The sequence below is a fragment of the Neoarius graeffei genome, chromosome 14, assembly GCF_027579695.1.
Source record: "Neoarius graeffei isolate fNeoGra1 chromosome 14, fNeoGra1.pri, whole genome shotgun sequence".
Taxonomy (NCBI): Eukaryota; Metazoa; Chordata; class Actinopteri; order Siluriformes; family Ariidae; genus Neoarius; species Neoarius graeffei.
In genome coordinates, this window is record NC_083582.1 from 14,505,878 (window position 1) to 14,533,139 (window position 27,262).

The window sequence follows — 27,262 nt, forward strand, 5'->3', positions numbered from 1 at the left end:
CATAGCCACTAAACCCAATACCAAATGGCAAAAATATGAATGCAAATACCAGGTTGCATGGGAGAATGACTTTCCATGGATAAGCAAATGTTCGACCAGCCAGACCAACACATTTTGCAAGGTAAGCGATTCACTGACCTCACAGGTCAAAGTTTAGAAGTCTAGTCAAGTCAAGTCAAGTTTATTTGTATAGTGCTTTTAACAATAAACATTGTCGCAAAGCAGCTTTACAGAATTTGAATGACTTAAAACATGAGCTAATTTTATCCCCAATCTATCCCCAACGAGCACGCCTGTGGTGACGGTGGCAAGGAAAAACTCCCTCAGATGAGACGAGGAAGAAACCTCAAGAGGAACCAGACTCAAAAGGGAACCCATCCCCATCCGGGCAACAACAGACAACATGACTATAACATTAACAGTCCTAACAAAGTCAGCTTCGTTGATGCTATAAACCCCCCACCAACGGAAACCCGAGTGCAAAACTGTTCATGACAACCGCAGTCCCAAAGTCAGCAAGTCAACTGCAGTCCCCAGCCACAAAAGCACCACTGCAAGAGTCCAGAGCGTCCTCCAGGCATGACCCCCAACTGTCCACATGGGGCTGCCCTCCACAGGAGCGATGCGATGAGACTCCAACCAGACACAGGGCACCAGGATGGACCAGGCAGGTCCGAGGAGCAGAAGAGGCCAGCATCTCGATCCCAGGACCGACATGTAACTCAGAGGGACAGATTTTTTGGGGGGGGAGAAGAGAGAGAAAACACAGGTTGTTAGGTATGCCCAATGTCACCTGAATAAGTAGGAACAGTATACATATTGCACTGAGTACAAGCAGGGACTCCAGCAACTAACTATGATAGCATAACTAAAAGGGGAGAGCCAGAAGGTAACATAGGCATGAAGGAGCCCCGGGACATAAAGCTGCCAGCCACTACACCGTCAACAAACTCAAGTGAGCAAGTGAGTGGGGACTGACAGCATCCGTACATCCCAGTTTACCAAACAATCTATGTCTGAGGACCCTCCAGATCTACTCGTTTACCTCAAACACCATTAACAAAAGGCCTGACTAAACAGATATGTTTTCAGCCTAGACTTAAACGCTGAGGCTGTGTCTGATTCCCGAACATTACTTGGAAGGCTGTTCCATAACTGTGGGGCTTTGTAAGAAAAGGCTCTGCCCCCTGATGTAGCCTTCACTATACGAGGTACCAGCAGATAGCCTGCACCTTTTGATCTAAGTAGGCGTGGCGGGTCATAGAGGAGCAGAAGTTCACTCAGGTACTGTGGTGCAAGACCATTCAGTGCTTTAAAGGTCAATAGTAGTATTTTATAATCAATATGAAATTTGATTGGGAGCCAATGCAGTGTGGATAAGACAGGGGTGATGTGGTCATATTTTCTAGTTCTAGTCAGGACTCTTGCTGCTGCATTTTGAACTAACTGGAGCTTGTTTATGCACTTATTGGAACATCCAGACAGGAAGGCATTACAATAATCCAACCTGGAGGTAACGAAAGCATGAACTAGTTTTCCCGTGTTATGTAGTGACATTAAATTTCTTATCTTCGCAATATTTCTGAGATGAAAGAAAGCTATCCGGGTAATGTTATCAATGTGAGTTTCAAATGAAAGACTGGGGTCAATAATCACTCCGAGGTCTTTTACTGCTGCACGCGAAGAAACAGAAAGGCCATCCAGAGTTACTGTGTAATCAGAAAACTTACTTCTAGCTGCACGTGGTCCTAGTACAAGTACTTCAGTCTTGTCAGAGTTAAGCAGAAGGAAGTTAATAAGCATCCAGTGTCTAATGTCCTTCACACATTCCTCAATTCTATTAAGCTGGTGTCTCTCATCAGGTTTTGCAGAAACATACAACTGTGTGTCATCAGCATAACAGTGGAAACTAATACAATGTTTACGAATAATATCACCCAGAGGTAACATATATAAAGAAAAAAGCAGTGGACCCAATACGGAACCTTGTGGAACACCAAACTTTACCTCAGTAGATCTAGAAATATCACCATTTACATCAACATACTGATACCGATCAGTTAAATAAGAGCTGAGGTCTCACGAATTTATTTCAGTTGGGAAATTTTTAGCGCTGGGTCGGGTGGCCGTAACTATCGAATTTGTTTGGTGAGTGTATTTGAATAGTGTGGTCGTGTCTTAGCGCTATTTTGAATTTTTGTTTGAAAGTTTTAAGTGAAAGTTTACAAGTGAATTATCTGGAAAGTGATTGATTTTGATAGAGTTTTGAGGTTTTAAGTGAAAGATTACTAGTGAGTGTATTTTGGTAGTACTAAAATTTTGCATTCGAGTGAATTTCTTTGTGGAGTATATTTTGATAGTATGGTAGTATTTATAGTGCCATTTTTTAAATTTTGTTTGAAAACTTTCAGTCAAAGTTTGCAAATGAGCAAATTCCTTTGATGCATTCCGATAGGATTTTGATAAGATTTCTAGTGCTTTTTAAAAATTCTGTTGGAAAGTGTTTAGTGAGAGAGATGCATTTTAGTAGTACTAAGACAGTGCAGTATTTATTTAATTGAGTTGTTAGTATTTTGGTGAAATCTTATTAAAATTTTATTTAATTTATATATGATATTATAGTTCTCTGTATTTTTACATGCGCTTACAGAAAGAAAATACATTTGATGCAATCCAATAATACTTTCATTCACTGTGACTATATAAACGTTCTTCTAAAGCATCACTTGTGTTATTTTCTGTGGGTCTCTGTATGTAGTATTCAGGCATGAGATTTTTCAGCTAAAAATCTGATTTAAGCAGACTTCCCTTTCATTGTTATTATATTAAAATTCAAGACGAGTATTGTTTCAGATTTTTCACTCTGAGCTCTCTCACGCCTGATACATGAATCCCATAACCTACAGTAATTAAGAGAGCAATATCAACAATTTAAAAACTCTTTAATTGTATAAATTTCAAATGGTTTGCAATTAAGTGGGATCCACTGTTTTTATCGTTTCAACCGCGCATCATACCCTTGTCCAATTGAAAATGTCGTTCACGCACTTTTCTCCCTCATGAGAATTTTGAAAGGTTGGCAAGTATGCAGTCATCTGTTCTAACACATGTTCTAGGACTTCTAAGATTCCAACACCAGTATTGGTTCCTTGTCCACTCATTTCTCCTAATGTCTCTACTAGGTCTCTGTCCTTTCATCTGTCTTCCCATCTGCACTATGTTCCTATCATTTTATCTGTCTGTTATCTATCATCTGTAGTATAATCTGCCCTAACATCTGTACTCAATCACTTATCTTTTCACTTTTCACTTATCTGCCTTAACGTCTGTAGTAAGTCCCTGACTTGTCTTTTGTTTCAACTTTCTATAAGTGTCACAGTCCGGTCCAGTCCATCCATGCCTTAGATTGTGGGACTTCCATGCCGGATCCAGGACAGGAATTCAGTCCTGCCTTGCTGAAGGCCATTTCCTGAAGCGGCACTTCCACACCTGCTACCACTCCTCTCCCATCAGCCAGGGCTTTTTAAGAACTGTTTGGAGCCACTCCATTTGCCAGACTGTCTCTTGTAGACTTTCCTTGCCTCGCTACAGTTCATTGGTATTGTGTCTTCTTGAGTCCCCCTGCCTGAATTTTTCCTTGTTTTTTGTCAAGTTTTTCTGTCCGGTTTTGTCCCTGTTTTTGCCTGCCTGTTCTTTTGGATTGTGTCTTTTGCTGCCTCTGCCTGGATTTCCCTTGTCCCTGTGCTCGTCAGTTTTTGTGAAGATTTTTCTGCCCTGTTTTTTGTCCCTGATCGTGTCTACCTGCTCCTGTGTTTTTGACCTCCTGGCCTGTTTTTTGACTACCGATTTTTGCCTGAGCCCTACTGTACCTTTGCCTTTCTGCCATCTACATCATTAAAGAAGTTTTCTCTTTACACTGCCTGTTTTCTGAGTCTGCTCTTGGGTCCTCACTTCACCTCAGCTTGCCACTCGTGACAATGAGGTTTTCTTCCTGTCTTTTGTCGCCATGTTCCTACTAAGTTTCTGTCCTATTATCTGTCCTAAAACCTTCCTGTGATGGGTCCTATCATCTGGATGCCTTTTCTATTATCTGTCTTAACACCTGTACTAGATTTCTGTGCTCTCATCTTTCCTAAAACTTGAATAAGTCCCTTTTTATATCATGTGTCCTAACATCTGTACCAAATCCATTTTCTACCATGTCATTACATCTGTACTAAAGACTTGTCCTACCATCTCTCTAAACACATATTCCTGTTTTCTCATCTGTTCCAAAATCAGCACTAGTTGCCTGTCTTGCCTTTTTGTCCCAACACCTGTCCTCGATGTCTGTCCTGTCCCCTGTGTTAACATGTACTAGGTCCTTTTCCACTCACTTATCTTAACTTGTACTGATGTTTATGTCCTATTATCAGTCCTAACACCTTTCTAGGTCCCTGTTCCTTCATCTATCCTAACACCTGTACTAGATGAACGTAAGTTTGTTTGTTTGTTTGTTTGTTCTAGCCCACGTCCAGGCTGTAAGTTGAAGACAACTTTATTGTCAATTGTGCCATATGTACAGGGCATAGACGGGATTGAGATGCCGTTTCTCCCACACCCTTGATGTAAACATCCAAGTACACAAACAAAATGAGCAAATGGAATAAATTGGAGTGCAAACAGCATAATGGACATGGGAGTATGTATAATACGTAAACAATGTTTCATTCACAGGATCAGTGATGAGCAGATGTATTTAAAAAAGTAAAGTGACAAGTGCCTGATTTATTTAACAAATGCTGCAGATTACGTGCGACTGCGAGTTGGCCTAATGGTTAGTGTGTCCGTCTCTCGACCGGGAGATCGCAAGTTCTACTCGTGGTTGGGTTATACCAAAGACCATCATAAAAATGGTACCTACTACCGTCTGGCAAGGCACGTTGCAATACAGATGTGAGTGAGGAAGTCAAACTCTCACGGTTACCAGAGGACTAGCCCCCCCACTGTAACCCTAGCTGTATAGGCGAGAGGCCGAAGGCTGTCGAAACAGAGAACAGCGCTGCACCCATATGCCTTAAAGAGTTGGTTAGTACTGGGACAGGAGACTGCCTGGGAAGACCAGATTCTGGTGTAAGAGGGACTTTGCAGATTAATTGCAGTAACCATCTGGGTTATTTGGAGGTGGGGGGATAGAGAGAGAGAGAGAAAGAGAGAGAGTTCAGCATCCTGACATAGCCTGGTGTATGAAGTTGTTTGCCAGTCTGGTGGAGCTACAGTGGTGCTTGAAAGTTTGTGAACCCTTTAGAATTTTCTATATTTCTGCATAAATCTGACCTAAAACATCATCAGATTTTCACACAAGTCCTAAAAGTAGATAAAGAGAACCCAGTTAAACAAATGAGACAAAAATATTATACTTGGTCATTTATTTATTGAGGAAAATGATCCAATATTACATATCTGTGAGTGGCAAAAGTATGTGAACCTCTAGGATTAGCAGTTAATTTGAAGGTGAAATTAGAGTCATGTGTTTTCAATCAATGGGATGACAATCAGGTGTGAGTGGGCACCGTTTTATTTAAAGAACAGGGATCTATCAAAGTCTGATCTTCACAACACATGTTTGTGGAAGTGTATCATGGCAATAACAAAGGAGATTTCTGAGGACCTCAGAAAAAGTGTTGTTGATGCTCATCAGGCTGGAAAAGGTTACAAAACCATCTCTAAAGAGTTTGGACTCCACCAATCCACAGTCAGACAGATTGTGTACAAATGGAGGAAATTCAAGACCACTGTTACCCTCCCCAGGAGTGGTCGACCAATAAAGATCACTCCAAGAGCAAGGCGTGTAATAGTTGGTGAGGTCACAAAGGACCCCAGGGTAACTTCTAAGCAACTGAAGGCCTCTCTCACATTGGCTAATGTTAATGTTCATGAGTACACCATCAGGAGAACACTGAACAACAATGGTGTGCATGGTAGGGTTGCAAGGAGAAAGCCACTGCTGTCCAAAAAGAACATTGCTGCTCATCTGCAGTTTGCTAAAGATCATGTGGACAAGCCAGAAGGCTATTGGAAAAATGTTTTGTGGACAGATGAGACTAAAATAGAACTTTTTGGTTTAAATGAGAAGCGTTATGTTTGGAGAAAGGAAAACACTGCATTCCAGCATAAGAACCTTATCCCATCTGTGAAACATGGTGGTGGTAGTATCATGGTTTGGGCCTGTTTTGCTGCATCTGGGCCAGAACGGCTTGCCATCATTGATGGAACAATGAATTCTGAATTATACCAGTGAATTCTAAAGGAAAATGTCAGGACATCTGTCCATGAACTGAATCTCAAGAGAAGGTGGGTCAAGCAGCAAGACAATGACCCTAAGCACACAAGTCGTTCTACCAAAGAATGGTTAAAGAAGAATAAAGTTAATGTTTTGGAATGGCCAAGTCAAAGTCCTGACCTTAATCCAATGGAAATGTTGTGGAAGGACCTGAAGCGAGCAGTTTATGTGAGGAAACCCACCAACATCCCAGAGTTGAAGCTGTTCTGTACGGAGGAATGGGCTAAAATTCCTCCAAGCCGGTGTGCAGGACTGATCAACAGTTACCGCAAACGTTTAGTTGCAGTTATTGCTGCACAAGGGGGTCACACCAGATACTGAAAGCAAAGGTTCACATACTTTTGCCACTCACAGATATGTAATATTGGATCATTTTCCTTAATAAATAAATGACCAAGTATAATATTTTTGTCTCATTTGTTTAACTGGGTTCTCTTTATCTACTTTTAGGACTTGTGTGAAAATCTGATGATGTTTTAGGTCATATTTATGCAGTAATATAGAAAATTCTAAAGGGTTCACAAACTTTCAAGCACCACTGTAGATCGGAGGCTCCGGTACCTTTTACCAGAAGGCAGAAGACTGAAGGTGTGTGAAGGGTGGGTGGGGTCACTCACAATGCTGGTGGCTTTGCGGGCTGGGCGGGTGTTGTAGATGTCTGGGGGGGGAGATAGGGAGACATCTTCTCAGCTGCATTCACTATGTGCTGCAGGGTCTTACGATTAGCAGCTGTACAGCTCCCAAACCACACAGTGAATGCAGCTCATCAGAATGCTCTTAATGGTTCCACAGTAGAAGGTGTGCATGATGGGTGTCAGGGCCCTGGTTCTTTTCAGCTTCCGGAGGAAATAGAGGTACTGCTGGGCTTTCTTGGCCAGTGATGCAGTGTTCTTCCAGGAGAGGTCATCTGTGATGTGTACCCCCAGGAATTTGGTGCTGCTCACCCATTCCACAGCAGTTCCATTGATAGTCAGCAGGGGATGCTGGGTGTGGGCCTTCCGGAAATTGATAACAATCTCTTTTGTTTTTTTCCACGTTTAAGGAGAGATTGTTATTCATGCACCATGTGGCCAGTTGATTCACGTCACTTCTGTAATTTGCTTCGTCATTGTTACTGATGAGATCCACCACAGTTGTGTCATCAGCAAATTTGATGAAGTGGTTGGAGCTGTATGTTGGAGCACAGTCATGGGTTAGCAAGGTGAACAGCAGGGGACTGAGCACACACCCTTGGGCCTCTGTGATTGGTGTGATGGTTTCTGATGCCTTGTTCCTGATTAGAGATGCTCCGATTGATCGGACGCCGATCATGATCGGCAGATATCGCCTAAAAATTGTTTGATCGTAGGACCCTAAAAAAGTTGATTAAACCACATGACGTAGGCTACTCGCGCAATGTTTTTTTTCGACTGCGCATCGCATGGACTCAGCAGAGTGGAGCTCTTACAAGTGGCAGCATGAGTTCTCCTGTCTGGAAGTTCTTCACAGTGTCTGACAAAGACATAAAATTTGCAGTTTGCAATGTATGCCATGATGAAATCCCTCGAGGTGGAAGCAACCCTCGAAATTTCAGTACCACTAACCTCATTAGGCATCTTAGAACACGCCATTATACAACTGAATATGCCGAGTATGAGAAGCTAAACCAGCCGAAGCCAGCGTTGAGCTCATCCCCATCCCCCAATCAGCCGACTGTGAGTGAGACACTTCAACGACGTGAACCATACAGCAGGGATAGTAAGAGGTGGAAAGACATCACATTTAAAATTATGGAATTCATTTGCCTCGATGAACAGCCTCTATCCGTTGTGGAGGATACAGGGTTCCGTCGCCTGCTAACCTGTCTTGATCCACGATATGACCCCCCCCAGGCAGGAAATACCTAACAGACGTGTGTCTCCCTCAGTTGTACCAAACAGTGTTTACATACATTGACTCGCTTCTGAAGGATAATATATATTTCAGCTTCACAAGCGATATTTGGAGTGCAGATGCCTGTCCAATGTCCCTGCTAAGCCTAACGGTGCACTTTATTGACTCAGACTTTGTCAGACACAACATTGTGCTCCACTGCCAGGATTTCACAGGCACACATTCTGCAGCGGCTTTGGTGGAATCATTTAGCGGCATGTTTCAGTCATGGGGGATCTCAAGAGAAAAAATCCACTCAATTTTAACAGACAACGCCAAAAACATGCAAAAAGCAATGAGAGGCGCAGATTTCCCTGGCCTGCCGTGTATGGCACACACTCTCCAGCTTGGTGTGAGTGACGGAATATTGTCCCAGCGAAGTATTTTGGATATCACAGCCTCAGGGAGATGCATTGTTGGGCACTTTAAACATTCTCCATTGGCATACACCCGGCTGGAACATTTTCAAAGGCAACTCGGCCAACCAATTAAAAAACTCCGCCAGGATGTTCCCACGCGATGGAACAGTACATTGTACATGCTCCAGAGTCTGTTAGAACAAAAACTTGCGCTCGCCTCCTATGCAGCAGAATACGAATTGCCATGCACGTTCACAATCCACCAGTGGAAATTAATTGAAAATACGATCTCCATCCTCTCCCCATTTGAAGAGCTCGCACAACAGATCAGCTCATCAACTGCGTCAGCTGCGGATGTGATTCCATGTATAAGAGCTCTCACCCGTCTCTTGGAGAAGACAGTAGAGTCTGACCATAGCGTGAAAACAGCAAAAACGGTGCTACTGGAAGCTGTCAGAAGACGATTTGCTGACATTGATACACAGAAGCTATATGCAATTGTAACAATGCTTGATCCAAGGTAAGAGAAACTTACTAGACCTATCACTTAGGCTATAGTCTTAGGCCTACTACCTCTTTCTTTTAAATAGGCTAATTATGCTTTACCTATGTCTATATTTGAAGGACAGCTTATATATATCATATTTAGAAATACTGTGAGTATTTTTTTCAATGCTAACTAACCTGACACAAATGGATGTGTGTGGCCTGCAAGGCATAACAACTGATTTCACATTGTTTTCATTTTTACATCTGTTTCAGGTACAAAGACAGATACTTTCCAGAGGCACTCAAACCAACTTTACGTGATTTGTTTCAGGACACTGTGGCAGCCCATAGCCACACTGAATTGCCAAGTACAAGCAGTGTGGAGGTACCCAGTTCCAGCGGGTCAACAAATAGCCCACCAGCTTGCTCTTTGCAGGCAATGTTTGCTGAGCTGGTGGAGGAGGACACAGGACACAATCAACAAGAAATCACAATCATCTCGCAGATCAACCACTATCTAGCAGAACCCGTAATGCTACGCAGTGGACAGCCACTTGCCTATTGGCAGGTGAATAAAGGCCGCTTCCCAGCACTTGCACAGACAGCAAGAGCATATCTTTGTTCACCGTGCACAAGTGTGGATAGTGAGAGACTATTTAGCACAGCTGCAAACGGTACTGATGACAAAAGAAACCGGCTCACCTCAAAAAATGCAGAGATGCTCATAGTAATCAAGAGAAACTTGCCATTTATGATTGGAATCTAAAGGATTTTGTCCTCTGTGATAGTAGGCCTAGCACATTTTGGTTTTAAACATTTTGTGTTTATTTTAATTTAATCCATATATTAAAAAGGCTAAGTTTCCAAGTAGCCTGGGCCTAAATGTGACTAATTGATTGATCCCATCCCAAGTTGATCTAATGTGTGTTGGTAACTATCTGCTTGGCCTTCTTATGTTCTTTATTAATATTATGAAGGATGGCATTGGCATTATTATTTATTTTTTGGATAAACAGTTGGTTGTTCCTCAACATCAGACATTCATAATGATAGCAGAAAAGTTTGCCATAATTTTCAGTGGCCAGTTTCGGTGTTTACGTTTTGCTGCCAATTATTTAATTGTATTCAGTGAGAGGCTACAATTTCCAAGTATGCCTTAGTGTAACTTCATCCCATCCCATTAAGCTGATCTAATGTGTGTTGGTCTTCCTGACCCCTCTTGTTTTACGGTATGTTTCTCTGCCTTATTTGGGAAAGATGGCCTAGAGTAGCCTTAAGTTGTCTAATTTTATATAAGAAAATAAAAGCAGTTGGTGGTTCTTCAAGATCTTGACTGTATTTCTACTGAACTGTGGGTGGTAGAAAAGGGCAACTGGACTTGCTTGAAGATTCTTGAAAACGTTTCACCTCTCATCCGAAAGGCTTCCTCAGTTCTGTCTGACTAATAAGGAGTATCAGATATTTATCCTCTCATGGATCAGAATCAGAATTCTGATGGCAAGCTCATCTAAGGTGTCGTTGAGGCATCATGTTGGTGTGGGTCACTCCTTATTAGTCAGACAGAACTGAGGAACCCTTTCAGATGAGAGGTGAAACGTTTTCAAGAATCTTCAAGCAAGTCCAGTTGCCCTTTTCTACCACCCACAGTTTACTATGACCTGGATGACTGAGAATCTTCGCAGACATGTATTTCTACTGGTTTTTTTTCAATACAGTTAATTCGTAGTTTCATTTCTACACATTGTGCACACACTGCTAGATTAGATATAAAAGATATGGAAGATTCAGATTCGCCTGCCATTCTATGATCGGCCATGATCGGCAATCGGCAGATCATGATTTTGGTGATTGGGCCCAAAAATGGTGATCGGAGCATCACTATTCCTGATACTTACTGATTGTGGTCTCTCAGAGAGAAAGTCCAGCAACCAGTTACAGAGTAAGGTGTTCAGGCCCAGCAGGTCCAGTTTCCCTAGCAGCTATTGAGGGATGATGGGAGCAGCACAGTGGTGTAGTGGTTAGCACTGTCACCTCACAACAAGAAGGTTCTGGGTTCGAGCCCAGTGGCTGACGGGGGCCTTTCTGTGTGGAGTTTGCATGTTCTCCCTGTGTCTGCGTGGGTTTCCTCCGGGTGCTCCGGTTTCCCCCACAGTCCAAAGACTTAAACTGGTGGCTCTAAATTGACCGTAGGTGTGAATGTGAGTGTGAATGGTTGTTTGTCTCTGTGTCAGCCCTGTGATGATCTGGTGACTTGTCCAGGGTGTACCCCGCCTCTCGCCCATAGTCAGCTGGGATAGGCTCCAGCTTGCCCGCGACCCTGCACAGGATAAGCAGTTATGGATAATGGATGGATGGATGGATGGATGGATGGTATTGAATGCTGTACTGAACTCTATGAACAGCATTCTCACATGTGAGTCTTTTGTGTCGAGATGGGTGAGGGCTACATGAAGGGCAGCAGAGGTTGCATCATCAGTGGATCGGTTGGCTTGATATGCAAACTGAAAGGGGTCCAAGGTGAGAGGAAGGATGGATTTCATATGATGCATGACAAACCTTTCAAATCACTTCATGATTGTGGGGGTTAGTGCAACAGGGTGGGAGTCACTAAAGCAGGATGAAGATGATTTGGCACAGGTATGATGGTCATGGTTTTGAAACCTCTGGGGACAACAGCGTGACTCCAGGAGGTGTTGAAAATGTCTGTGTAGCTCCTCTACACAGTCTTTCAGCACCCGACCAGGGGGGATGTCTGGACCTGCTGCCTTGTGGATGTGGGCGTTGAGCTTGTCTGTGCAGGCATGTTGTTTAGTGCTTCAGAAGGTGCAAAGAAATTGTTCAGTTCATTTAGCAGAGAGATGTCATTATCACAGGCCTGTGGTGGTGGTTTGTAATCCATGAGGGTCTGAATGCCCTGCCGCAGACTCCATGTGTTTGTGCTGTCCTTAAATTGATGGGTTATTTTCCTGGTGTATTGCCTTCCTGATGCCATGAGACAGGTTGGCTCTGGCTGCTCTCAATCCAGCTGTGTCACCAGCTCTGAAGGTAGCCTTCCAGATCCTCAGCAGTTTGTGAACCTCTCCTGTCAGCCATGGCTTCTGGTTAGCCCGTGTGGTGATTGTTTCTAGTGACTGTCACATCTTCCCTGCATTTGGTGATGTAGGAGGTCACAGTCTCAGTGTATTCTTGAAAGTCTGCATTTTGGTTGCACGTGGCTGCCTGCTTAAAAATGTTCTAGTCTGTAGTGTCAAAACAGTCCTGAAGTGCAGATGTAGCACCTTTTGGTCACGCACATATCTTTTTCAGAACTGATTTGGTCACTTTCGCCCTTGGCTTATATGCTGGCTTTAGCATAACTGACATGGTCAGAGAGTTTGAGGTGAGGAAGTGGGGCAGCTTTGTAGGCCTCTTTGTTGTGAGTGAAAATAAGATCCAGTGTGTTATTTCCTCTTGTAGGGAAATCAGTGTGTTGGTGTAGCTTGCATAAAACCGTCTTTGGGTTGGCTTGACTTGTATATAACTTATATTTGTACTTAATTTCTAGAACATAGCATCTGCATACTAGGGTATGTTGTAGGTGTATATGTTAACGTGTCCTATCATGTGTTCTAGAATCTGTCCCATAGTATGTCCTAACATTTGTCTTGGTGTATGTCCTAGCTAGTATTCAAGTGTCTGTCCTAGCCTACATCATAGTATTTGTCCAAGAAATTATCATTTGTCCTAGCCAATGTCAGCCTTTTTCTTAGTTATTTATCCAATCCAGCACTGTAACATCTTTCTTAGCCTATTTTTCTGCACCTGTCGTAACGTGTGTCCCGCTAATGTTGTAAAATATGTCCTAGAATATATCCTTACCTAGTGGTTTGTCCAAGTGCCTGTTTAAGCATATGCCCTAACTTTTATCATAACATGTCTGTACAAGGTTTCTGTCTTACCTGTCATACCTTGATGTCCAAGTCCTCAATTTTAGTATCTGTTTTCTGATTTGACTCAGGTGGACTACCATCGACATCTTACAGGTAGTGTCTCCAGTGGACCCCAGGATTGACCTGAAATATTGCAGTGTGGTTGTCAGTAGTGAGGGGCATCTGATGAAGAGTGTGAATCACTGCAGAAAAACCTCCAGTAGGGAGTTCTGCAGAAGTGTGTGTGTGTGTGTGTGTGTGTGTGTGTGTGTGTGTGTGTGTGTGTGTGTGTGTGTGTGTGTGTATTTGCCAAGTAATTTCTCAAGGGAGCTTATGTTTGTTCTTGAAAGGTTATACATCGTTACTACAGTAATGTAGCATTCACGCTTCAGTTTCATGAGGATTTATGAACTAAAATGTGACTCAGGTTTAATAATGGATTTTTCATTAATAGGGATCTGTGTGTGTGATCTGGCTCAGGTTATGTCGTAGACTGTACTAGACGTTGATCATCTGTCCTACTGCATGGCTTGGTTTGCCTAATCCCAGGTTCAGGCTACACAAATTCGGCCTAATTTTGACATGATTTAATCATTGGTGACAAGTTTCCAGTTTCGAGCCTGAATACGAACGTCGGTTCTCGCATAGTTTGACAACTCTGACAACATATTTCTTGATAACTATGACTAACAGTTTCTTGACCTTCCTCCCCGATGACATGCAAGGACGTGAACAATGATTTTTCTGGGTGAAACTTATAGTGTTGCCAGTCTCCTGATCAAGACATGGCACGAATTTATGGCACTATGTTTTTGATTGCCGAATCTGACATGGTGACCATCATGAAAGACAAAAATATTGTGTAGTCTGATCCTGGCATAAGCAACTATCATTAAAGCAGATACGCACAGCCTTTATTTTGAAATACATTTGAGTGGATAGTATCTCCATCCTTGACTCTTGTATGCTGCATAAATGGGAATTAAAAAATATATTTTTGAGAGTTAAAATTCACTGCAAAGTTGGCATTCGAGCTGCCCCACTGAGCCAGCCATGCCTGAGTGCGTGACTAGAGCCAATGATTTTCCGTTTCAAAATCTGGCTTTTTCCGTTTCGGACAATGAAAAATTCCGTTTCACAATTTCAGTTCAAAATTGTTCTGTTTGGCTCCAATTTAGTAATTCTGGCTGGCATAATTTTACTTGGGTTTCAAAGTATTGCATCTCTAGACACAAATGGTCCTTTGCATGATGATGTCATTCATGAAAAAAATAATAATAAAACAATCACACTGACAGTAGGCTGATAAATTGCATTAATAAAAAAAATTAAAGTGGGATCACAGATTGAGACAACTCAAAATACTTGACATACTGATAACAGATAAATCAAGAAACTAGGATCACCGTTAACTACAACCCCGATTCCAAAAAAGTTGGGACAAAGTACGAATTGTAAATAAAAACGGAATGCAATGATGTGGAAGTTTCAAAATTCCATATTTTATTCAGAATAGAACATAGATGACATATCAAATGTTTAAACTGAGAAAATGTATCATTTAAAGAGAAAAATTAGGTGATTTTAAATTTCATGACAGCAACACATCTCAAAAAAGTTGGGACAAGGCCATGTTTACCACTGTGAGACATCCCCTTTTCTCTTTACAACAGTCTGTAAACGTCTGGGGACTGAGGAGACAAGTTGCTCAAGTTTAGGGATAGGAATGTTAACCCATTCTTGTCTAATGTAGGATTCTAGTTGCTCAACTGTCTTGGGTCTTTTTTGTCGTATCTTCCGTTTTATGATGCACCAAATGTTTTCTATGGGTGAAAGATCTGGACTGCAGGCTGGCCAGTTCAGTACCCGGACCCTTCTTCTACGCAGCCATGATGCTGTAATTGATGCAGTATGTGGTTTGGCATTGTCATGTTGGAAAATGCAAGGTCTTCCCTGAAAGAGATGTTGTCTGGATGGAAGCATATGTTGCTCTAGAACCTGGATATACCTTTCAGCATTGATGGTGTCTTTCCAGATGTGTAAGCTGCCCATGCCACACGCACTAATGCAACCCCATACCATCACAGATGCAGGCTTCTGAACTGAGCACTGATAACAATTCGGGTCGTCCTTCTCCTCTTTAGTCCAAATGACACGGTGTCCCTGATTCCCATAAAGAACTTCAAATTTTGATTCGTCTGACCACAGAACAGTTTTCCACTTTGCCACAGTCCATTTTAAATGAGCCTTGGCCCAGAGAAGATGTCTGGGCTTCTGGATCATGTTTAGATACGGCTTCTTTGAACTATAGAGTTTTAGCTGGCAACTGCGGATGGCACGGTGAATTGTGTTTACAGATAATGTTCTCTGGAAATATTCCTGAGCCCATTTTGTGATTTCCAATACAGAAGCATACCTGTATGTGATGCAGTGGCGTCTAAGGGCCCGAAGATCACGGGCACCCAGTATGGTTTTCCAGCCTTGACCCTTACGCACAGAGATTCTTCCAGATTCTCTGAATCTTTTGATGATATTTTGCACTGTAGATGATGATATGTTCAAACTCTTTGCAATTTTACACTGTCGAACTCCTTTCTGATATTGCTCCACTATTTGTCGGCGCAGAATTGGGGGATTGGTGATCCTCTTCCCATCTTTACTTCTGAGAGCCGCTGCCACTCCAAGATGCTCTTTTTATACCCAGTCATGTTAATAACCTATTGCCAATTGACCTAATGAGTTGCAGTTTCGTCCTCCAGCTGTTCCTTTTTTGTACCTTTAACTTTTCCAGCCTTTTATTGCCCCTGTCCCAACTTTTTTGAGATGTGTTGCTGTCATGAAATTTCAAATGAGCCAATATTTGGCATGAAATTTCAAATTGTCTCGCTTTCGACATTTGATATGTTGTCTATGTTCTATTGTGAATACAATATCAGTTTTTGAGATTTGTAAATTATTGCATTCCATTTTTATTTACAATTTGGACTTTGTCCCAACTTTTTTGGAATCGGGGTTGTAAAAACCCATCTCATATATAATATCTCATTCATCTCATTATCTCTAGCCACTTTATCCTGTTCTACAGGGTCGCAGGCAAGCTGGAGCCTATCCCAGCTGACTACGGGCGAAAGGCGGGGTACACCCTGGACAAGTCGCCAGGTCATCACAGGGCTGACACTCATATATAATATATGCAATTGTGGCAGCGGGGGCGTGGTCAAGCATCGGTCTGTGACAGGAGGGTGGAGCCGGGGAAGGTGAGTGGCAGATTCGCTACACCTGACGGTAATTAACCTGTGTTTTGTGTGTGTTTTCCCAGTAAACCGCTCCCTATTTTAAGAGGCTGAGAGAGAGCAGAGGGAGCGCGACCCGGGAGTGGAGGCTGAGAGTGTGTCTGTGTGCTGCGAGTTCTTTTAAACTGAAAAGTTTATTAATAAAATACGCTGTTACTACCTCCAAACGTTGTCCTGCCGTCCTCTGTGCTCCACCCACGCATTGTCCGCGCTACAGTGGTGCTGAAACCCGGGAAAAGGTGGAGCACCAGTGCTACAGCTCCATGGAATCCTCCCCGTTCGCGGACTTGGTCCACGCCCTCGCCACGGCTCAGCAGAGCCAGCACCAGGCACTCGTCACGCTCCGAACGGAGCAGGAGCGCCACTTCGAAGCCCTGGTGCTAGCTCAACAGGAAGATCGAGAGGTGTTCCGGCGGCTCCTCGCGTCGGCGGGGTCCACCAGCGCCCCGGCCGCGGGCCCGTCTCCCCTCACTGTGACCAAGATGGGCCCGCAGGACGACCCCGAGGCTTTCATCACCTTGTTCGAGCAGGTCGCCGAAGCCTCGGGGTGGCCGATGGAGCAGCGCGCGGCGCGCCTCCTCCCCCTCCTGACTGGAGAGGCGCAGCTGGCCGCATTACAGCTCCCCGCCGACCGCCGGCTGGCCTACGCTGACCTTCGCCGGGCCGTCCTCCAGCGCGTGGGGCGCACGCCGGAGCAGCAGCGCCAGCGCTTCCGCGCGCTGCGGATGGAGGAAGCCGGCAGCCCGTTCGCGTTTGGCCAGCAGCTCCGGGACGCCTGCTGGCGGTGGCTGAGGGCCGAAGATCGCGACGCCGAGGGAATCATCGACCAGGTGGCGCTGGAACAGTTCGTTGCCCGCTTACCAGCCGGAACCGCGGAGTGGGTCCAGTGCCACCGCCCGGCGTCGCTGGATCAGGCCGTAGGACTGGCGGAGGATCATCTGGCGGCTGTACCGGCGGCAGGACAACGGATGACATCGTCTTCTGTCTCCTCTTCTCTCTCTCTGTCTTCCCCCCCTCTCTCTCTGTCTTCCCCCCCTCCTCCCGTGTCCCGTCCTCGCCCCATTCCCCCACCACGGAGGCGGGGGCCGGCCCCACCCCAGCCGGCCCGCCGCACCCGTGGTGCCCTCCCATTTCTCCCTTCTGTGTCTGTCTCTCCCCCCCCTCAGGTGAGTGAGCCCCAGAACACAGTTGCAGAGGGGAGGCCCGGGCCGGTTTGCTGGCGCTGCGGGGAACCGGGCCACCTGCAGCAACAATGTGCAGCGATGGAGGTGGGGGCGGTGGTGCGGATCCCCGACGCGCCAGAGGCTGCCCTCGATCGGGCCGGAGCGTATCGCATACCGGTAAGTGTACAAGGGGCTACATATCAGGCGTTGGTGGATTCAGGCTGCAATCAGACCTCGATCCGCCAAAGCCTGGTGCAAGACGAGGCATTGGGGGGAGCACAAGGGGTGAAGGTGTTGTGTGTGCACGGGGATATTCACAGCTACCCGTTGGTGTCAGTCCACATATATTTTAGAGGGGAAAAATCTATAGTGAAGGCGGCGGTTAATCCTCGCCTTACCCACTCTTTGATCTTGGGGACCAATTGGCCGGGATTTCGGGGTTTAATGGCACGCCTAGTAAAGAGTGGGTCCTGCCGGTTGACGGGGGAGGGTCCCGGTGTCGCTTTGGCTGGAGCGGCGGTCGCAGAGCCGTCTACATCACCTCCGCGACAGGGGGAGGAGCCGCCGGCCCCTCCTCTTTCTATTGGGGAATCCCTCGTGGATTTCCCACTGGAACAATCGCGAGACGAGACTCTGCGACACGCGTTTGACCAAGTGAGAGTAATCGATGGTCAAACGCTCCAGCCGAACGCCACCCCGTCCTTCCCCTATTTTTCCATTTTGAAGGATAGATTATATCGAGTGACGCAGGACACTCAGACGAAAGAGCGAGTCACCCAGTTATTAATTCCAAAGAGCCGCCGGGAATTGGTATTCCAGGCGGCCCACTTTAATCCCATGGCTGGACACCTCGGGCAGGATAAGACACTCGCCCGGATAATGGCCCGATTCTATTGGCCGGGGATTCGCGGCGACGTCCGTAAGTGGTGTACGGCGTGCCGCGAATGCCAGTTAGTAAATCCAGCGGCCATTCCAAAAGCGCCCTTGCGCCCCCTACCATTAATCGAGACCCCGTTCGAAAGAATTGGGATGGATCTCGTTGGGCCATTAGATCGGTCAACACGAGGGTACCGCTTTATATTAGTCCTGGTGGACTATGCAACGCGATACCCGGAAGCGGTGCCTCTTCGCAATATCTCAGCACGCAGTATTGCAGAGGCCCTCTTCCACGTCATCTCCCGGGTTGGAATCCCGAAAGAGATTCTGACTGACCAAGGCACCTCGTTTATGTCACGAACACTGAGCGAACTGTATGGGCTACTAGGTATTAAGCCGATCCGCACCAGCGTTTATCACCCACAGACGGACGGTTTAGTTGAACGGTTCAATCGCACCCTCAAGAATATTATTAAAAAATTCGTGAGGACGCACGTAACTGGGATAAGTGGCTCGAACCCTTGTTGTTTGCAGTGCGAGAGGTCCCCCAAGCCTCCACGGGGTTTTCCCCGTTTGAATTATTATACGGGCGTAAGCCGCGCGGCATCTTAGATGTACTGCGGGAAAATTGGGAGGAGGGACCTTCACAGAGCAAAAACGAAATTCAGTACGTTATGGATCTGCGCGCAAAACTCCACACGCTCACCCACCTAACTCAGGAGAATTTGCGGCAGGCCCAGGAACGGCAAGTCCGCCTGTACAACAAGGGCACGCGCCTTAGAGAGTTCACTCCGGGAGAGAAGGTACTCGTCCTGTTGCCCACATCGAGCTCCAAATTAATCGCCAAGTGGCAAGGACCCTTTGAGGTCACACGGCGAGTCGGGGACGTCGACTGCGAGGTTAGGCAAACGGACAGGGAGGGGGCGCTACAGATCTACCACCTCAATCTGCTGAAACTCTGGAATGAGGAGGTCCCCGTGGCGTTGGTGTCGGTAGTTCCGGAGAAGGCGGAGCTGGGGCCGGAGGTCCCCAAAGGGTCATTGGCATCACTTACCTCTCCGGTCCCCTGTGGAGACCACCTCTCCCCGACCCAACTCGCGGAGGTCGCCCAGTTGCAGGCCGAGTTTTCGGATGTGTTCTCGCCCCTGCCCGGTCGCACGAACCTCATAGAACACCACATAGAGACGCCCCCGGGGGTGGTAGTGCGTAGCCGCCCTTATAGACTACCCGAACACAAAAAAAAGGTGGTTCGGGAAGAACTTCAGGCCATGCTCGAAATGGGCATCGTCGAGGAGTCCCACAGTGACTGGAGCAGCCCAGTGGTCTTGGTTCCCAAGGCCGACGGGTCGGTCCGGTTCTGTGTGGACTATAGAAAAGTCAACGCGGTGTCTAAATTCGACGCATACCCAATGCCTCGTATTGATGAGCTGCTCGATCGACTAGGCACGGCTCGCTTTTACTCGACACTGGATTTGACGAAGGGATATTGGCAGATCCCCTTGACTCCATTATCCCGAGAGAAAACGGCCTTTTCCACACCGTTCGGCTTACACCAGTTCGTCACACTTCCGTTTGGGCTGTTTGGGGCGCCCGCTACGTTTCAGCGGCTGATGGACCGAGTCCTCCGGCCGCACGCCACCTATGCGGCCGCGTACCTAGACGACATCATCATTTATAGCAATGACTGGCAGCGACACCTGCAACACCTGAGGGCCGTCCTTAGGTCGCTGAGGCGGGCGGGACTCACTGCCAACCCGAAGAAGTGTGCGATTGGGCGGGTGGAAGTACGGTATCTGGGCTTCCACTTGGGCAACGGGCAGGTGCGTCCCCAAATTAATAAGACTGCAGCGATTGCGGCCTGCCCGAGGCCCAAGACCAAAAAGGGGGTGAGACAGTTCCTGGGGCTGGCTGGCTACTATCGTAGGTTTATACCTAATTATTCGGACGTCACCAGCCCGCTGACTGATCTCACTAAAAAGGGGGCACCAGATCCGGTCCAGTGGACGGAGCAGTGCCAGCGGGCTTTCTCTGAGGTAAAGGCTGCACTGTGTGGGGGGCCACTCTTACACTCCCCTGACTTCTCTCTCCCTTTTTTGTTGCAGACGGATGCGTCGGACAGAGGGCTGGGGGCCGTTTTGTCCCAGCAGGTGGAGGGGGAGGACCGCCCAGTCCTATACATCAGCCGCAAGCTGTCAGTGCGTGAGGGGCGCTACAGCACCATTGAGAAGGAGTGCCTGGCGATCAAGTGGGCGGTCCTCGCCCTCCGTTACTACCTGCTGGGGCGCTCTTTCACCCTCTGTTCGGACCACGCGCCCCTCCAGTGGCTCCACCGCATGAAGGATGCCAACGCGCGGATCACCCGTTGGTATCTGGCACTCCAACCCTTCAACTTCAAGGTGGTCCACAGGCCGGGGGCGCAGATGGTCGTGGCGGACTTCCTCTCCCGTCAAGGGGGGGGGGAGTCGGCTGCGGGCCGGACGGGCGCCCGGCCTGAGTCGGGCGGTGGGGGTATGTGGCAGCGGGGGCGTGGTCAAGCATCGGTCTGTGACAGGAGGGTGGAGCCGGGGAAGGTGAGTGGCAGATTCGCTACACCTGACGGTAATTAACCTGTGTTTTGTGTGTGTTTTCCCAGTAAACCGCTCCCTATTTTAAGAGGCTGAGAGAGAGCAGAGGGAGCGCGACCCGGGAGTGGAGGCTGAGAGTGTGTCTGTGTGCTGCGAGTTCTTTTAAACTGAAAAGTTTATTAATAAAATACGCTGTTACTACCTCCAAACGTTGTCCTGCCGTCCTCTGTGCTCCACCCACGCATTGTCCGCGCTACAGCAATATAATAGCATATATAATATCTCAGTATAATACTGAGAGTACTGATAAATTAATAGGGATAAATTTAATATTCAGTAATACTTACTGAGCCTGTAATGACAATACTCATAACTGCCTGTTTAAAAATATTACTCTATATCCATCTTTTTGGCGGCACGGTGGTGTAGTGGTTAGCGCTGTCGCCTCACAGCAAGAAGGTCCGGGTTCGAGCCCCGTGGCCGGTGAGGGCCTTTCTGTGTGGAGTTTGCATGTTCTCCCCGTGTCTGCGTGGGTTTCCTCCGGGTGCCCCGGTTTCCCCCACAGTCCAAAGATATGCAGGTTAGGTTAACTGGCGACTCTAAATTGACCGTAGGTGTGAATGTGAGTGTGAATGGTTGTCTGTGTCTATGTGTCAGCCCTGTGATGACCTGACAACTAGTCCAGTGTGTAGCCCGCCTTTCGCCCGTAGTCAGCTGGGATAGGCTCCAACTTGCCTGCGACCCTGTATAACAGGATAAAGCGGCTAGAGATAATGAGATGAGATCCATCTTTTTTAGTACACCACAAAATCATGAAACAATGTTTCCTAACAAAACACAGAACACACTCTCAAACAGACTAGAATAGTTTAACTTTGATTGTAATGACAGTCCTGAATATTCCTTGCAGATCAATCATTGAGTGCTCTCAGAGTACCTAGAAACGCTGCTCAATATCGCCATTATGATAGAGCATCATAAGTTGTTTAGTGTTGGTCTCCGTGAGACTGAATCTTCTGTCATTTAGAAGATGTTTATACATGGAAAAGGAGCACTCAACATCCACACTTGCCACTGGCAACCATATGGCGTCCTTGGCCACCAGAGCATTCGTTTCTTTTTCGCAGTCGCCATTCTTGTTGCGATGCGGGGAGCGAATCTGTAAACAAGCAGCTCATTGGCTGGCTAAGTGTGCCACAAGCCAATCACAATCACCGACAAAGCTGCCTTGACCGGAAAGGCATGTCTTCTTGGGCGTTAGCGGCAGTTACACTTTGACACGCGAGCAATGTTTAAAAAATGAATACAAGCGCAGATGTACTTAAAAAAACATTATTTCCAAAAATTCCGTTTGGCAGTCAAAAATCCGTTTCACTATAAAAATTCCGTAATTTCCGTCCATTTTCCGCGATCGCGGAAAATCATTGGCCCTACATGACGTCACAGCGGTAACTGGTTTTAAGGCCGAGGCCTTTTACAGCTTTTGACCAAAGTCATAAAAATTTATGGTGAAAGTAAGAAATACCGTTACCGACTTGCTCAACGAAGACTGATTTGACTTCATTGATTGTGGGTTGACTCTCATTAAAACAGGATAGGTGTTAGAACTTGTGCAGCATACATGTACATGCATGCATTTTCACTGATGAAACGTAAAAGGCTAATTAAATAATTAGATGAACTGAGACAATCACATTCTGAAGCAAATTAAATAATCTTATACTGGTAACTTAAACACACAATACAAGTTACATGTCTCATCTCATCTCATTATCTCTAGCCGCTTTATCCTGTTCTACAGGGTCGCAGGCAAGCTGGAGCCTATCCCAGCTGACTACGGGTGAAAGGCGGGGTACACCCTGGACAAGTCGCCAGGTCACAGGGCCGACACATAGACACAGACAACCATTCACACCTACGGTCAATTTAGAGTCACCAGTTAACCTAACCTGCATGTCTTTGGACTGTGGGGGAAACCGGAGCACCCGGAGGAAACCCACGCGGACACGGGGAGATCATGCAAACTCCACACAGAAAGGCCCTCGCCGGCCACGGGGCTCGAACCCAGGACCTTCTTGCTGTGAGGCGACAGCGCTAACCACTACACCACCATGCCGCCTGTCAAGTTACATGTATTAATCTAAATGCAGGTAAACAACGTGTTTTTTTTTAATCCAAATGAGAGTCGCAGCTTACCTGTCTGCGTTCTCACTTCTTGAAGGCCGATCTCGTGGCCGATTGTTTTGGAACAATCTGACTTTCAGTTGTTTGTTCAGTTCTCCATTCATTCACTTCTTCCATGTAAGGGTGAGATGGCAGCAATATCCAGTTTAGAAATCAGACGGCTGTTCCAGTCATTCTCTATTTTGTCCATACGGGGTACTCCGCCATTACTGCTCAGCTCAGGCAATTACTAAAACCCGGGACGGAACGGGACGTCACCGGTTTTAGCAACAACCGTGGGGAGGTCAGTGCCCCAGCGATATGTCCCGTCCCGTTCCATCCCGGGTTTTAGCAACAACCCTCAGCTCACTCTGGGAGGACTGGTGCAACTGAACTTTGCTTTAAAAAAATAAAATAAACACTTTCCTTTTCTTGTAGGTTTCTTTTCCTTTAATTGTTGGTACTGCACCCTTTTTCAATACGGGCTTATAGCTAACTCTCCTCAACAGATCAGAGGTTTCATACGAGTCCTCAGTAAAATGTGCAGAGCAGAGGAGAGACCACTTCATAGGCGCCCAATGTGCCCGTGAACTTCTTGTAAAACACGTCCAAATCTTTGCAGTTTGAACATTCTTGGGCCATGAATGCAACGTAAATCCACCTTCCGTCGTGTTGCTGGTGGATGCAGTAACACATCTACGTAGCATGGTGATAAATTAGCTCAAAATGGAGGATCGGAGTTGCAGTCAACTCTGTGTTTTAGTATAGCGGAAGTGGCGATGAGACCGATAGACTTCCTGCTGTGACGTTACAGACGTCAAGGTCATTCACTCAGACTGCTACCTATATAAATCACTTTAATCATAAAAATTACTATATTAGATTTATTGTTATCGCTTAAAACTATTCCTGTGCCATTCTTGAGGTCTCAACGCATTTATAAACAAAAGTGAGGCCATGGCATATATGCTTTAAGTAAATGCTAGCCTTTGTCTTGGTTTATGTCTTAGTGCCTATACTATGTCTTGGTCCTAGAGCGTGGTCAGTCTATAGGGAAGCATCTGTCCTGGTTTAGGTCTGAATGTAAATTGACCTCTTGACTTGAATATAGATTGAGATAATTGATTAACCTTTGTCCTAGCCTGTGTACTAGTTTGTCCTGACAGCTGTTCTTGCCTATATTCGAGCCTGTGTCTGTTGTCTAGCCATCTTTCCTAGTGTTTCTCTGTCCTAACCTTTGCGCTAACATGTCCTAGTACTTGTCCTAGCTTGTCATAGCCTATGTGTTAACATCTGTCTCTTGGTGCATGGACTAGCATCTATCATCACCGATGTGTTAACAACTGTCTAAACACATGTCCTTGAATGTGCTCTGGCACCTGTTCTGTGTTTCTGTACTATAACCTATCCTTGCAGATGTTCAGCCTGTGTCTTAACGGTCTGTCTCGGCATCTATCCAATACCATATCTTACTTGGTGCTTTAACCATTGGTCCTAGCATATGTCCTGTCCTCATTCTAACCTTTGTGATCTATCAGGGTGTCCGTCCCACCCAGTGTCCTTCCCAGTGCTAACCCTAGCTTCTGTCTTATGGTCTTGTCCTAGCTGCTTACAGTGTCATTCAGTGTCTTAGCAGGAGACCTAAGCATTTGTACTACCTAGTGTCCTGTTTGATATCTTATAATTGTTCCTAGAGCATGTCCTTGATAATGAATGTCCTAAGCTCAGTGTTGGAGCATGTCCAAGCCTTCAGTCCTAGCTTGTGTCCAAAACATCTGTCCTAGCCAGTATCCTAGGCACCTGTTTGAATCTCTGTGCTAGAGCATGCCCTAGCTTTTTGTCCCAGCTCTTGTTGTAAACATCTGTCCTAGTCAGTGTCCTAGCCATCTGCCTTAGCAGGAGTCCTAAACATTTACAGTATATTGACATAAAATGTTAGCATGTTCTAGCTATCTGTCCTAGCTGATACCCTACAGAAAAGCATTTATCACAACCTTTGTCCTAGCCATATGTCCTAGACATTTTTCTGTTTATCTGTCCTAACATCAGTGCTAGGGAATGCCTTAGCCATCTGTCCTAGCTGGTGTCTTAAGCATCTGTCCTAACCTCTGTGTTAAAGCATGTTCTAGTTTTTTGTCCTCGCTAGTATCTTAAACCCCATTAGCCCCAGACAGTGTCCTAGCTATCTGCCATAACCTCTGTTCTTAGGCATGTTCTTACCTCTGTGATAGAGTATGTCCAAGATATCTCATCTCATCTCATTATCTCTAGCTGCTTTATCCTTCTACAGGGTCGCAGGCAAGCTGGAGCCTATCCCAGCTGACTACGGGCGAAAGGCGGGGTACACCCTGGACAAGTCGCCAGGTCATCACAGGGCTGACACATAGACACAGACAACCATTCACACTCACATTCACACCTACGGTCAATTTAGAGTCACCAGTTAACCTAATATGTCCAAGATATTTGTGCTAAATTGTGTCGTTGGCATTTGTCCTAGCCCATGTCCTAGTCTGTGTCTTAGCATTTTCTTAGAGCATGTCCTAAACAAGTGTCCTGTTGCAAGCCTAAACGTCTGTCTTGCACCATGTTCTAGCCTCTGTCCTAGCCTATTCTAACATCTGGGACCCTCAGTTGAACTGCTGTTTCTCTGTCTTTGCCCATGTCTAAGCCTTGTACCCTCATTTCAACCTGTCCAGATCAATGAGGACAGCAGAGTGTATCAGTATCTACTGTAAAGTATATCAGAGTTTGATGACTGAAACACGTTCAGGAGGTGGGGCAGGGACAAAGAAAGAAAACGGAGAGGGTGAAAAGGCAAAACCCCAGCCCAAACCACAGATGTGTGTGTGTGTGTGTGTGTGTGTGTGTGTGTGTGTGTGTGTGTGTGTGTGTGTGGTTTTCAGTCCACTCCCTCGTTCACTGATTTCTTCATATTTCATATCAGGCATTCTCTTCCTCCTGGCCAGCTGTGTCAATAACAGGATCTCACACACACACACACACACACACACACACACACACACACACACACACACACACACACACACACACACACACACACAGAGCGGGGAGGGGACAGTCATGCCAAGCCAAGATACATGGACCCTTTGGATGGCCTGTTGTGTCCAAGTGCTGTAGTGTGTGTGTGTGTGTGTGTGTGTGTGTGTGTGTGTGTGTGTGTGTGTGTTTGATCACCTTAGGGTGTTTTGGATCATATGATTGCTCACTAGAGGACAGAACATCAACTTTGGACACATACACACAAATACACAGTGCGACACACTTGGGCGTGTGTGTGTGTATTTCTGCAGGTGTACGCTTGTTGGCATTTAAGATAATTACAACATGACCTTTCTTATAGAGGCACAAATGTCACAGAGCTTCTCTGGTGACAAGTAGCTGAACAGGGGTCTATGTGTGTGTGTGTGTGTGTGTGTGTGTGTGTGTTGATCGTTCTGTCAGAGTGAATGCCCTTTCCCATGATCAGGTCCTCAATCTAAGACAAATGTATTAAATTTTTATGATCGTATAGCACTTTCTGTTTGAAGGGCGTTCCTAGGAGAACAAGGGCGGAGCTTAAGTTATACGGTATTTGATAAGCCAATTGTAAATGAGGTCATTTGATGGCCTACTAGCCTACTTTTAATTACAAAACATGATGCTGTAGCTTCCATTATTATCTCATCTCATTATCTCTAGCCGCTTTATCCTGTTCTAAAGGGTCGCAGGCAAGCTGGAGCCTATCCCAGCTGACTACGGGCGAAAGGCGGGGTACACCCTGGACAAGTCGCCAGGTCATCACAGGGCTGACACATAGACACAGACAACCATTCACATTCACACCTACGGTCAATTTAGAGTCACCAGTTAACCTAACCTGCATGTCTTTGGACTGTGGGGGAAACCGGAGCACCCGGAGGAAACCCACGCGGACACGGGGAGAACATGCAAACTCCACACAGAAAGGCCCTCGCCGGCCACGGGGCTCGAACCCGGACCTTCTTGCTGTGAGGCGACAGCGCTAACCACTACACCACTGTGCCGCCGCGGCATATGATTTATTTTTTATTTTTTTTTACTTCCACATATTTAACATCGTCACAAGTTTCTTTCACACATCAATATTTGCAGTGAGAAATATTTAAAGCTTCCCTCTGCTTTGAGGCAGCATTATTGCAGTTGTCAGTCCAGTTGTGTTTATTCTGCCTTCA

General features: G+C 46.0%; 2 protein-coding genes across 4 annotated transcripts in view; both read left to right on the forward strand.

Annotated features, from left to right (window-relative positions):
* The window catches only part of raraa (retinoic acid receptor, alpha a), a 164,898-nt gene that overhangs the window by 58,859 nt on the left and 78,777 nt on the right, over positions 1 to 27,262 (forward strand). The window contains exon 3 of one of the 3 annotated variants that reach the window (XM_060939331.1): positions 9,413 to 9,649. The exons of the other annotated variants lie outside the window; for them this stretch is intronic. The gene's annotated coding sequence lies outside the window, so the exon portion shown is untranslated. The remainder of the gene's footprint in view (positions 1 to 9,412; positions 9,650 to 27,262) is intronic. 3 annotated transcript variants of the gene reach the window in all.
* On the forward strand, positions 7,010 to 13,498 carry LOC132897553 (zinc finger BED domain-containing protein 4-like). Its single transcript, XM_060938815.1, has 4 exons — positions 7,010 to 9,112; positions 9,355 to 9,649; positions 13,104 to 13,227; positions 13,470 to 13,498. The coding sequence occupies exons 1-4, from the start codon at positions 8,325 to 8,327 to the stop codon at positions 13,496 to 13,498; spliced, it is 1,236 nt and encodes a 411-aa protein (XP_060794798.1). The 5' UTR covers positions 7,010 to 8,324.

Bases quoted from the DNA above. Each gene is read 5' to 3' on its own strand.
- LOC132897553 (XM_060938815.1), top strand. From the start codon at position 8,325: ATGTCCCTGCTAAGCCTAACGGTGCACTTTATTGACTCAGACTTTGTC. The intron at 9,650-13,103 runs GTGAATAAAGGC...GACATCTTACAG, and splicing joins AGCCACTTGCCTATTGGCAG to GTAGTGTCTCCAGTGGACCC. The intron at 13,228-13,469 runs GTGTGTGTGTGT...GATCTGGCTCAG, and splicing joins CAGTAGGGAGTTCTGCAGAA to GTTATGTCGTAGACTGTACT.